Genomic DNA, 13027 nt, shown 5'->3' on the forward strand with positions numbered 1-13027 from the left:
ATAACTTTTTCAGCAACTTTCATATTATGAAAATAAAAAGCCAAGAATTTTTACTTACCTTAGTTCGTTGAACCCTCACTGACAAAGAGGGGTAGAAATAGAAATCTCTTGGTATAATAAAAGCAGTCTTCCCACCATTCTGTATGGGAAAATTGTTTAAAAGTTTGTTTATAAAATATTCTAAATCTGACAAATATTCTTAGTATTTGTTACAGCAGTTTGAGCAATCTTCATCAAGTTATATGCACTTTATTCTTTGAAATACATTGAAGTGGAATTTATGCTTCACTTTCTTGTAGAGTATCATAAGTTCTTATAATACTGCTTAATGCATACATTCTACAAAGCACAACCAAAGGGTTCTAGCTAAGATGGCCACAAACTACTCAACACTTCAGGAATATTCAATGCCATCACAAAAATATTTCATCAAAAGTCTTTATTGTACTGGGCAGCAAAGAATTTTCACAGCTATTTCATTATTTATTCCAATTTGACATCATTTTCCTGTACATCACTAGCTAGATATTCTGTTGGAAAATAAGCACAATGAAAACAACTTCCTCAAACTTCAGAAAAAATGACACTTTATACAACATGGTTAAAAAATAAAAAAAGCAAAATTTCACCAAGTGATGCAGATGGGAGTATAAAGGAAGATAAAATAAGCAAAGTGTTCTTGTGGAAAGAAAAAAAACAATAAACCACTAGAAGAAGAAAACAATCCCAGAAGAAATAATCTAAGAATTTTTAGAATTTCTGAAACAAAAATGGAAATTTAACACGTTTTCACATTTCACTTTGTTGTTTCCTAAGGTTTTAACTTCATTGGAAGGGTTGCAAATTGATATAGAAACAGCATATAGCCCCATGAATAAGCTTTCATCCAAATGTAATTCTCCAACCAGAGCCATAGTTGTTAAATTCATGTCCTTCATAAATAAAGAACTATTATTAAAAACAGCCTGAGGAATGTACCTATTAAAGCTCGTTAAATTTAATTAAATGCAATAGCGATGGCTGTATAAAACATTCAAAAAAGAAATGGACAACCAACAAGCATACATTATCTATTATACAATAATTAAGCTATTTTATCATCTGGACAGAGACCATTTAATATCTTGGAAAAGTCTTTGTCCTCCATCAAATATAATAAATTGTTGACTATTTGTATTCATCCTTAACAAAAAAAAAAAAAAAAAAAAAAACAACAAAAAATAAAAAACAGAACCCTGGAAAATAACTCAGCATCTAGAAACAAAATTATTACAGAAACCTTTCTGTTTTTATTTTACACTTAAAAACTAAAGTCTATATTTTTGTTACATATTCTTTAAGCATTTATTTATGCATCCTCAAATGTTTTACTACAAGAGTATTTTTCTCATCACTAAGTTTAATGGGGTCTATATCAATCTGTCGAAACAGCTGACGATCGAATACCAGATGTTTGAACTGTGAAGTTCAAACACTGATTATAGTGAAGCTGCGGGACACCGAATTCTTTCCCAGGGAAAGAATTCAGTGTGCCGTTTCTGTGGCTTTGCAATTATCAGGACTGTGGTGAGAAGTTACAGGTCAGGTTCAGGTAAGTGTGATTGTGTGAACGTTGGGGTTAGGGTGCAGGTTAGGTGAGTTAGGATTAGGGCGCGGGTGAGGTGGGTGTGCGATAGTGAGAGACTTTAGGGTTAGGGCAGGATAGGTGAGTTAGGGTTAGGGCGTGGGTCAGGTGAGTGTGCGATAATGATGCACCTTAGGGTTAGGGTTTGGGTTAAGTTAAGTGGATAGATAGTAGTGTATGTACAGTTTAGTGTAGGGTTAGATGTAGGATTTTAAGTGTATGTGTGTGGATTGCTGTTTTTTTGGTATGCTTGTGTTGTGTGTGTGTTTCTTGGAACAGCTATTTTTTTCCCTTGGAAAAAAATTGCTGTTCTAAGACTTTGATGTTTTTGCAGTTCGTGGTTAGAAGTTCCAACATATGGTGTTCGAACTTCAGCCGTTTCGGTGAACTTATATAGACCCGTTTAATGGAGGTAATGTCTCTCAGATCAAAACCTGAATGTTTATAGATCTCTAAAAACGTGTGCTGTGGAAATAACTTTTCAGTAGTCACTTCTTCAAGATAAGTCTGTCTTTATTAACATATTTCCATATTTTGTCCACAATTTAAACAAAGGTAATTTTTAATAATGTTATAATAATTAAGTAATATGCTCTTACCACTTTTTCTTTTAACTGTTTTTTTACACATTTTGTTAGGTTTTCAGGAATTCCATTCATATTTTACTATGTTAATATGTTCATTAACACTTAGCCTGGCAGTTTGTGCAGATGATTTAGGCTATGTGTTGTTAACAAGCTGCTTCTTGGGGTGCATGGTTTGATTCCCCCAGCCTCCATTTGTATACCGTGTAACCATGAGCAAGTTGCTTAAGCAGACAGTGCTGTGAGGTAACTGAAGAACTGAATTAGGCTTGTGTTGATTTTTTGGACTGCACACCTAGTTGCAACATTTGAACCAACAGGACTTAATGTTTATAATAAAAATAAAAAATAAATAACTAAATGTATTTTTTGCATATTTAATAGTAGGGCAGACTTTCATTTCAAAAGAACTTTGCTAACTAAATGTTCATGCCTCCACCAGCTAACAAAGTTTATACTACTAATAGCTTGCAGAAGCATTTAGATTATTAGTCACGGCAACTTGCACTGAATTACTCACTGTGAGGGATATGACTGCAGTTAAACCATTTATCTTACTAACAACTATCCAGATGTCTTCATAAACAAAAAGCAGTCAAAGTTTAACTGAAAATTACAAAAAAATAAAACAATATGCAGGTTATAATCTACGTTCAGTAGGCGGAGTTCAAAAAATGTCAGATTTGTGATTTTGGTCTGTTTCAGTGGACTCCCTTATCCTACATTTGGAATTACTTGTGAGTGACATTGTGTTTATTTATTTGGTGTCTAATTTCTTTGCAGTGATGACATCTCTTGCCTGCTATAATTCTTGAAGATGTGGGGAAGGGAACAATTTGACCAACTTGTTTAAGGTGTTGATTTATAACAGCATTGGTAGATTACAAGACTACTATGAGTTTCAATGAGTTTTCCTAAAGGGAAAGTGAGCAGATGTTCATTAACCTGTATTTATTTTGTTGCATTTCTCACCCCTTTTCAGAATGAAAAAGATCCTATTCCACCCGGCCTACTGAAAACACTTTCAATCTCTCAAGACTGCTGCTTTGATTATTTTATAAGTAGGAGGTCTGAAGAGTTTTCTTTTTGAACTTTTCTGATAGATTTGCTTGTTGATGTCCAGTTCAGCTGGAATATTTTTAAATGTTGGTGATGTTTATCATACAACTGGGAGCAATCCAACTGTATAATGTCTATGTGACTCTCCTAGTTACCACCTGCATATTATGAAACTTTGTTGGAGATTTTGTATTGCAGATGTAAGACTAACAAATATTATCTTAATACCCCAGGATCAAATTAGAGACTGGATGTCTGTCCAATACGAAGTAATACCATTTAGTTTTACAGTATGGTTTTGATACTGGAGCACCTGGACCTGACTATAGACAATCTGAATTCAATACTGTTTAGAAAACATTTATGCATAAAGTTATTCCACAGGAGGTGAATTCTTTAATGTTAGGCTCTAGTATGCAGATTTATGTAATGAAATAGCTGTCCAGTGGGGGACAGATTTTATTGGAAGACTCATTTGTCTACATTTAGATGGTTCTTAACCGTGATGGCTGTGCTGCCAATTTCATCATACTGTGAGTTACTTCAAAACTACATATGGAGACATTTCTTTATGAGAGCACAGTGTTATACAACAGAAACCGCATTAACATATATGTTTTGAAGCCATCTTTTATTGAAAAGTCTACCTTTCTAGGTTTTTGAGGTTGTAAGGTCACTGATATTGGCAAGTTGACAAAAGTAGTTGCTTAACACAAGACACATGCAATATATGAACAGAATAATGAAAGAAATGACAGACATAGTTATGGGGGTGAGAAAATTGTAATTATAAAAACTAAGTCTAAAATAACGTACTGCATATACCAGTTTAGCACAAAAGCTCATTTAAATATAAAAATTATATTTGACAGTAATGTCTTGATTTTTTTAAGTTATATATTTTGTACAATGTATACAAGATATTCATTATTGCAGGGTGACAGTAATTAGAAATAAAATGCTCACATTAGGCCCCGTATATTACTTTAGAGATTATTATTTATACAATGTTGGAGAAAACAAACACATATAAACGTACTGTACTCTTCCTGGCAATATGTGCTTCTGCATTTCCACATTATCCACACTCATATTAAAGAAATCTGTTTGATAGTATATGTCACTCCCATGGTTTCATGTTTCCTTATAATGTATTATTAAAAGTATTCACCTTTTCTCCTTTTTCATTACGAATCCATTTTGTGTATTCCCTCATATATTATCATTGTCTTAGAAACACAACATAGTTCTAATTATTTAGTTACACACTCATTTCATACTAATGCTTTATATAAGCTTTATTCAATAGTCTGTGTAGGAAGACATTTTAAAAGGGCTGTAATATAGCTGCTCAAGTTCCAGAAGCTTGACTTCTACCTGCCTGCAGCCTGGAATTAAAGTGACTGGCACTGGTACCTTGTATAGCTATCTGGCCATGACCGAATTTGAATACTTTGTTCAAGCGAGGTGCTGAAGCTGCGAGGAAGGAGTACAGCTGGTACACTTTGTTTGAACATAGTATTTGAGTTCAACCATTGTTAGTACACTGACAGTGGGGTGGGAGTGAGGCTTGGTTTACTTAATGACCTAGAGGGTGCTTTAGGTTTAGGGAACATGATGGATGTTTATGTTTAGGGAGCAGGAAGGGAATTTAGCATTATGGAGTGAGTGGGGAGTTTTAAAAATTAGGAAGTGGGAAGGGGGGTTTAGATTTAGGAAGCAATCAAGGACTTTTAGGTTTAGGGAGCAGGAGTTTAGATCTAGTGGGTGATCATGGACTTCTAGGTTTAGGAAGCAAGAAGAGGGTTTTGGGCTTAAGGAGCAATTGGGTATTTTTAGGTTTAACTAGTGGAGTGGGCATTTTAGGTTTAGGGACTTACTAGGCCTAGAACTAGTGGGAGATTTAAGTTTAGGATTTAGGTTCTGGTGAGGCTACATGGAATCTGGCATATGGAGAAATATGTAGGATGAGAAGATAGAGCTAGTGAGAGTTAGATCATTTGCTTCTTCAAGCAAGTGGCCATGAGCAGGAGTATCAGAACCTGCTAGCACCTGAGCGACTGTGGCAGGCCCCTTTAAAAGGCTTCAGAGAGCGAAGGGGGAGACAAGTGAAGAAAATATTTTCATTATAGCAAAATTACTATAATTGTATTTATTCAGTTATAATAACAGTTGTATGCCTTTAAAGAATGTTTTAGAATTGCAAAAGTAGGTGTGAAAATTGCAAGAAAAAAAATATTAAATATGTTGTCAATAGGAAGAATTTCTAGTTACAGCAGGAGACTACAAATGTATTTCAGATACAAAGTGCTAGCTCAGCAACAAAAGTGCTAAATGCTAAAAACTGTACTCATAGGCTAGGATTCATTAAGGTACTATGATGTATGCACCTCCATGTACACATTGCTGCACCTTTTTCCTGATTCAGCACCTGCCCTCACACTGTGCTGTGTTCCTCTACCATGAACACATGCAGCACCATGTAAAGCTGGCCCCACAACTGTCCTGAATGCTCATGCAACATTCTGGGTAGAAACATATGCAAATTAGCTCCCTCCCCAGAATCACCACATGGAAGATGTTCATAAGGCACGGCAATATAAGACATAACTCAGCCATGTAGATCAGCATGGTCATCTCCACCATGTTGGGCTATTAAACATGGCCTAAAGATCATGTTCATCTACAAACCATGACTGTGGTATGGAGGTCAGGGGGTTTGGGATGCACTAGGCCACCAGGTATTACTTTTCAAGTGCTGTAATGACATCAACAGTAGTACTGGGATGGAGGGGGTGAACCATTAGGCCGCAAGGACATAATATATAGGTGCTATAATGCATTTCAACTACTACAGGGTTCAGAGAACCATGGGATTGTAGTCAGATTAGGCTCAGGTACTGGGGCTGGGGTGTGTGTCTCTGTGTGTACTTGCAGGTCTGTGAGATTGACTGGGGGAATGTCACTACTTACATGAACATTAGTTCACTAACACAATGCGCAGATAGATAATAATCTGCACATTGTGGAAGTAAATGTTATTCAGAGACATGCAAATTAGCCAATAATGAGGTCTTACCTTGTCACAGCTAACATGCATCTGAATCAGAAATGAGCACATCATGGGAAATGAGCCTTTTTAGCATGAGCTGTATAGCTTATGCTCTGCCTTTTAATGCATCTCCAAGATGATTCAAATTTGAATGATTTTATAATACTACAAGATAAAGATTCACTATGGTTTACTCATTATTCTTATATTTTGGGATCTAAAATTCTCTTCTTTTCAATATAATGAGTGCATGCTAATTTTGTTTTGGAAATAATCCAAAATTATGCACAAGTATTTGTATTGTTGCTATAACTGTCTTGTTCTATATTTAAAGTTCAGTAAAATATTTTCAGAAGACAAAGAAATAAATAGCATGATGGAAGCAATGTCCACAACATGTTTCCTCACTAGATAAATAAACAGAAGAATAATGCTTACCGACTTTTACTTTTTTACCTTTTTAGAGTCTTTGACAATATATATATTTTTTTTACTTTTTGAAGCCTTTAATAATGCATTCAGTGGGCATTCAGAAAACTTAGACATGGAACACTTGTATGCTTCTTAAGAGTAATTTGCATTTAGCCATGGGCTCCTTCAACTGAGGTTCTAAGGAATTACAGTGTGAAAAGTCTTATTTATCTGTGATCTTTGTGTTTGCTGACGGCTTTTTTGGCTGTATTGTGAAGCGTTTGTACCACTTGTATCTTTTGTTTTGATTTTTGTTAAGGATATTTTGTAATGACTAATGTTAAGAACTGAAGTGGCTATATAAACTGATATTTAACAGATAATTATTAAACTAGCTAGTGTGGGTTGGCTTCAAAAGCCTGAATACACCATTAAAACATTTTAAAAAGTTAAAAAAAAAAATCAAAATTTAGAAACCTTTGAATTGGAGCATTTAAATATATCCTGTGTGGCCCTACAAAAAAGGTTTAAGGTATAACACATGAAGAGTCTGGTTTATCTGGGGCCTTTTATTTGTATTCCTGGATGACACCCTTTGTTTTGAAATTCTAAAAAAGGTATTAGTTTATAGTAGTAATAATGGACTATGCTACAAAATTCTCAGTCTCAGCGCCATTACACACAGCAAATTTTTAGGCTGTTGTTAAAAATGCTACCGTTATTCTACCAAGGGGACATTCCTAAAAGAATACTTACCGATCAAGGTATTCTCTTTATTTCAAGGGCATCAAATCACTTATGCCACTGCTTTAAAATTAAGCAACTGAAGAATGCATATTGGATAAGTATAGATTCAATAAACATGGATATCCATGGGAAGAAAATTATTGACACACACAGCATGAACTGGGACATTTTTATTATTCTACTTTTTGCAATCAGAGATGTACTACAGGCTTCAGCTGGGTCTATTCCAGTTGATATTTACTAGGCTATTGATCTGTGAACATCTTTAGAAGCCTAGCCCTGCATTCCTAATGTAATTATTAGCCCTTATATTTCACAAAACAAGTCTTCAAAGATGTGCATATTTACTATATTTTATTGTATTTATAATTATCTAATAATTGCATGGCAGACATCCCAGAGGACTGCTTTACCCTGTTAATGAAACTTGGAAAGAAGAGAAAGCAGCATTTAAAAATGTAATAAAAACAATGTTTACTTGCAGGATAAATTAATGCCAGTGATGCTCTTAGAAAAAGAGGACAAAGGGAGGGCAGAAAATCCAGCAATGAGTTTAAATAAAATGCCTGATTTTGAGAATTATTGATGCTAGTGCCCGCCATAGAGAACAACATTTTGACTAAGTGGCATGAGACATTTTAGGTGATTAAAATAATAAATGCACTAAATTACAAAGCTAGACAGTCAGGAAAGAGAACTATAGATCTAATGCATTAGGGAACTTAAGCCATGGAAAGTAGTAGTCAATTTTGCAGTCAGCTTGTAAGCTGAAGTTCATACAGGGCAGAAGAAAAAAAACTCTACCTGAAATGCAGTTAGTTAAGGAAGCCTTGTCAAAAGGAAAAGTATTTTTGTTAAAAGTAAAAGAGTATTTTTTTAAATTGTTAAATTATTAGGAGAACTAAACTGAAAGAAAAAAAAACATAGGTAAAAAAAATACTTGGAATAAAGTTTACACTGGCACCTTACAGAGTACTGTAGACAGAAAATCAGTTTGTAAGAGAAGTTCAAAATAAATGTAAGCTTGAGGAGAAAAAATTACAGAATAAATAAGGGATCACCACAGTGCATGTTTCTAAACCTGATGGAAGCATTAGATTCTGTAGTAATGGCAGGAAACTGGACAGCATGGCATATAAAAGTCTGATAGCTATTGCATAAACAGAACTGACAAACTGACAGAGAACTTAGGAAAGGCCATGTACTCAACAACACTGTGCATGATGATCAGATACTGACCGATTCTATTTAAGCCCCCCCCCACACACACACACACACACACACACACACACACACATATACACACACACACACACACACACACACACACACACACACACACACACACACACACCCTACAAAATCATTTCCTTACTTAATCCCCTGTTGTAATTAGCAAGGTAGACATGCACTCTCACACACATGGTCATCCAAGACCACTCATAACCCTGCGGACATATACACATGCTTCACCTTACCTTATCTTACCTGAAATGCAGTCTCCCCATTGGATATAATGGGGCAAATGCAGCATTTTGGCTGTATTCTTTAACATGGCAGAGCATGCTGATTTACTCAGCTAATGATTCTGTGCATACCATCCTTCCCACAGACATTCATGTGAGACAGGACATGGCTAGTTAGCATTAGCCTCTTCCATGGAATGTCTTATTAGCATTAAGCACAGCCATGGTGATATCCCATAGTGGTGATTCTATTAAGTGTCTAGAATCACTGTGGTGGGCCTGTTAGTAAATCAGAAAAGATATATGTGACAGGTTGGCTATGGCTTACTCCTTGTGGTAGCCTTTTCTAAACTCCAGGGATAGTCTGTGACAACTTTGAGAAAACTAAAAAATACTGTTTATGATAGTGTTGGGAAAGCAATTGGATATGATAGTCATGAAGTGGCTCAACAGGATAAAATAAACAACTTTTAATTGATCTTTGGAGCTCAGTGGCATCATTTAAAATTATCGGAAATAATACTTGTAATTCAGGTTAGACATTTTTTGTGAAGAGTGGAGAAAAGGAAATTTAATTCCAGGTGAAGATTATTTGTGACTGTTAAAAGCAAAGAATAACAATAACATCTCTTGTAAAAAGAATTAAGAATATTATCATGCAATGTTTCAGAACAAGTAAGCAGGATGACAATGATTTTTGATAAGAACTGCTTCATAATACTGATATCATTTACATACATTAATCATGCTTATAGGTTATAACTGAATTTAAATTGCAAGATTTTGAACTTTCGGTCAGTTGGCAGTAAAAGATGACATATTTGTGTTGGGCTTCTTTTTGCACTTGTTAATTTAGATAAATAGTTAAATCCAAAAACTGATAAATCAAACTAATGATACAATATCAAGATAAGTTACTATATGAAATACAAAACTTCTAATTAATGATTCTATTCTTTGAAAGGATGATGAAATTCAAAACAAGTTTAGGTTGGTTATAGATTGACAGTGAAAATTGTATCACAGAGAACCAAAAATGTAGAGAAAATATAACCATTTCTGTAACTTTTATGCAAGTGCAGGTCCATATAGAAAGATCAAAAGTTAATTTAAGAAATAAAAAGGAACTTGACATAAAAGTCCTTAGACAAAAAGGTAAATAGACAAATTGTGCATGTGTTCCAATTTGTTATAACTAATGATTTAGCATTAATAAATGGAAGGGCATGACACTTTTGAAACATGATCTTATATTTCTAAGCAAGAACAGACATTGAGCAACTTGAGTATTTTGTAAATATAAAGTATTTAATTTAGATAAATGGTTAAATCCAAAAACTGATAAATCAAACTAATGATACAATATCAAGATAAGTTACTATATGAAATACAAAACTTCTAATTAATGATTCTATTCTTTGAAAGGATGATGAAATTCAAAACAAGTTTAGGTTGGTTATAGATTGACAGTGAAAATTGTATCACAGAGAACCAAAAATGTAGAGAAAATATAACCATTTCTGTAACTTTGATGCAAGTGCAGGTCCATATAGAAAGATCAAAAGTTAATTTAAGAAATAAAAAGGAACTTGACATAAAAGTCCTTAGACAAAAAGGTAAATAGACAAATTGTGCATGTGTTCCAATTTGTTATAACTAATGATTTAGCATTAATAAATGGAAGGGCTTGACACTTTTGAAACATGATCTTATATTTCTAAGCAAGAACAGACATTGAGCAACTTGAGTATTTTATAAATATAAAGTATTAAGTCTTTTTTGGTTTAGAGATAAAGACCAGACCTGAGAGTGATCATTTTCCACTCCAGTTTAAGATTAAGGGTGTCAAGAATCACCATATCCATAGACCCATGCAAATTAGGATTTATAATCAAATAAAATGGAATTGAGTTTCAAAAATATGAAGTAAGGCAATGTAACAATTGCCTCATGTACACCGACAACCATCTACTAATAACTCACTCTAGTACAAAGTGTGAAAGATGTATCTACACCAAGAATCTTTAATCCATGCTCTCTTGCACTCAAAATAGTAGCATGGAAGAGGTTGTCAACCAACCCACCACTACATATGCACATAATACTACTACTTATACACATAGTACGCATCTAACACAAAAATCAACATAAGCGGAAGTTCTCTCCAAAAAACTACCGACACACCAGAGACCTCCAAAACACAAGACTACTACAACTAACACAGTTCCCACAGCACCCAAGACACATAGCAACACCAGTGTCTCACCCAACAAGCCCTTAAGGCGTAAAATTCCTAAACCAAATTTTCTAGTCATTAGAAACTCATTAGTGAGACACACAGATGTCCCACTTAGCAGGTTGGACAAGGAGAACGTCACAGTCAGCTGCCTGTCTGGTACCAGGATTCATCAGATCACGCGTGCACTCAAGTCTCACAGCAGCAAGTATGACTCTGTCATAGCTAATGTTGGAGTAAATGACCTGAGATGTACCTCAGTGGACTATATGAAGAGAGAAATGACCGAGCTCTCTGGGTATGTGTCCCAGGCAGGTATGTTCCAACCCTGAGCTGCATACTACCATCACTGAGAATGATGCCACAGTATAAACAAAAAATGACTGATTTCAATAACTGGCTTAGTTTTTGGTGTCATTAAAAGGTGATCCAGTTCCTGTCAGCCTGGGAAGCCAAGAGATGGTTTGTACCTGTCACCTCTAGGCTTTCAGCTGCTGGCAAAGGCTCTTGCCTCCTCCATAGTACCTTTTTTAGGCAAGGTCTAACTTACTGATGTGAAATTTGCCAATCATAGAAAATAAGAGTCATGCTGCTAAACGCTAGGAGCTTAAACCAAAAACTGCACACCCTGGGAGCACTGGAAAATGTAGATGTCTGCAGTCACAGAAACCTGGTTCAAGGCCTCAGAGAGTATCCCAGCCTTGCAAGGCTACAATGCATTTCATACCTTTAAACTGCAAAATGTACATGTGAGAATCAAAGAAGATGATGTTCCTATCTATAGTAGAGATAAATTCACCTCCTGTCTAGTTTGACTGGACAATTCCATGAAGTTACTCCAAGTTCAGGTTACTGTCGGTAAGACCCCCATTCAAGTCATAGCCAGTTATAGATCCCACTCCATGGGTCATGATGTACACAAGCCTACTTGACCAAACTGGAGACAATTCAAATATTACCAAACACTATGGTTATGGGGATTTCAATTATCCCACCATCAAGTGGGAAACCTATACTAGCCTTAACTTGCTAGCACAAAAGTTCCTTGACTTAGTTAACTCAGATGCCCTGGAACAAATTGTTTATACCCTGACAAGAGGAACAAACATACTAGATCTGGTCTTCACTAACATGTCAAGCTGCATCTGTCGGACCCTCATCAAAGTTAAAACTGACCACAAATCAATCACCTTCAATCTGACACTAACACCAGAACTCACAAAGGGTGAGGTCAGACTAAAAAACTTCACCAAAGCAAGCTGTACCCTCCTAGGTGAAGGCACAAATGCATTCCAAGCCACACCAAGTGGTAACTACACTGAAGCTTAAACTAAAACCCTGTACAATCACTTGCGTAAGTATATAGACTTGGCTGTACCAGAAAGGATCAAAGCCAAAGCCCCAAGTAAAAACAAGTCTCCATGGTGGACATCAAGCATGAACAAACTGCAATAAATGCAAAACGTTGCTGTTCAAGGAAACAAAGGTGAGACCCCAGCAGTGGAAAAGCACCCTCTTCAGCCTTAACAGGCAAATAAGGCAACTTGTCAAATGCTGTAAGGGCTTCTTTGAGAAAAACTTAGCAAACACAGCCAAGGATAACCATAAGGTCTTTTACAGCTATGTACATAGCCTAAAAGGTAGCACCCAAGCATGTGCAGAACTAGTGACCAAAGGTATTACACACACTGACCCCACAGAGATAGCAAACCTACTAGCAGATAGGTTTCGTGAAAATGTCACTCCCTCCAAACCTATCATAATCATTCCCCCAAACCCCCCCCCCACCGTACATATCTGAAGAACAAGTCATCAAATCCTTGTCCTAGGCAAAAACACAGCCTCTAT

The 13027-nt window shown here is 35.6% G+C and overlaps 1 protein-coding gene across 1 annotated transcript in view; it reads right to left on the reverse strand.

Annotated features, from left to right (window-relative positions):
* The window catches only part of LOC122792834 (interleukin-17A-like), an 86280-nt gene that overhangs the window by 48798 nt on the left and 24455 nt on the right, over positions 1-13027 (reverse strand). The window contains exon 2 of the mRNA XM_044060394.1: positions 59-139. Coding sequence (XP_043916329.1) covers positions 59-139 — 81 coding nt within the window. The remainder of the gene's footprint in view (positions 1-58; positions 140-13027) is intronic.

The sequence above is a fragment of the Protopterus annectens genome, chromosome 2.part0 (assembly GCF_019279795.1).
Source record: "Protopterus annectens isolate FY-2018-M chromosome 2.part0, PAN1.0, whole genome shotgun sequence".
Taxonomy (NCBI): domain Eukaryota; kingdom Metazoa; phylum Chordata; order Ceratodontiformes; family Protopteridae; genus Protopterus; species Protopterus annectens.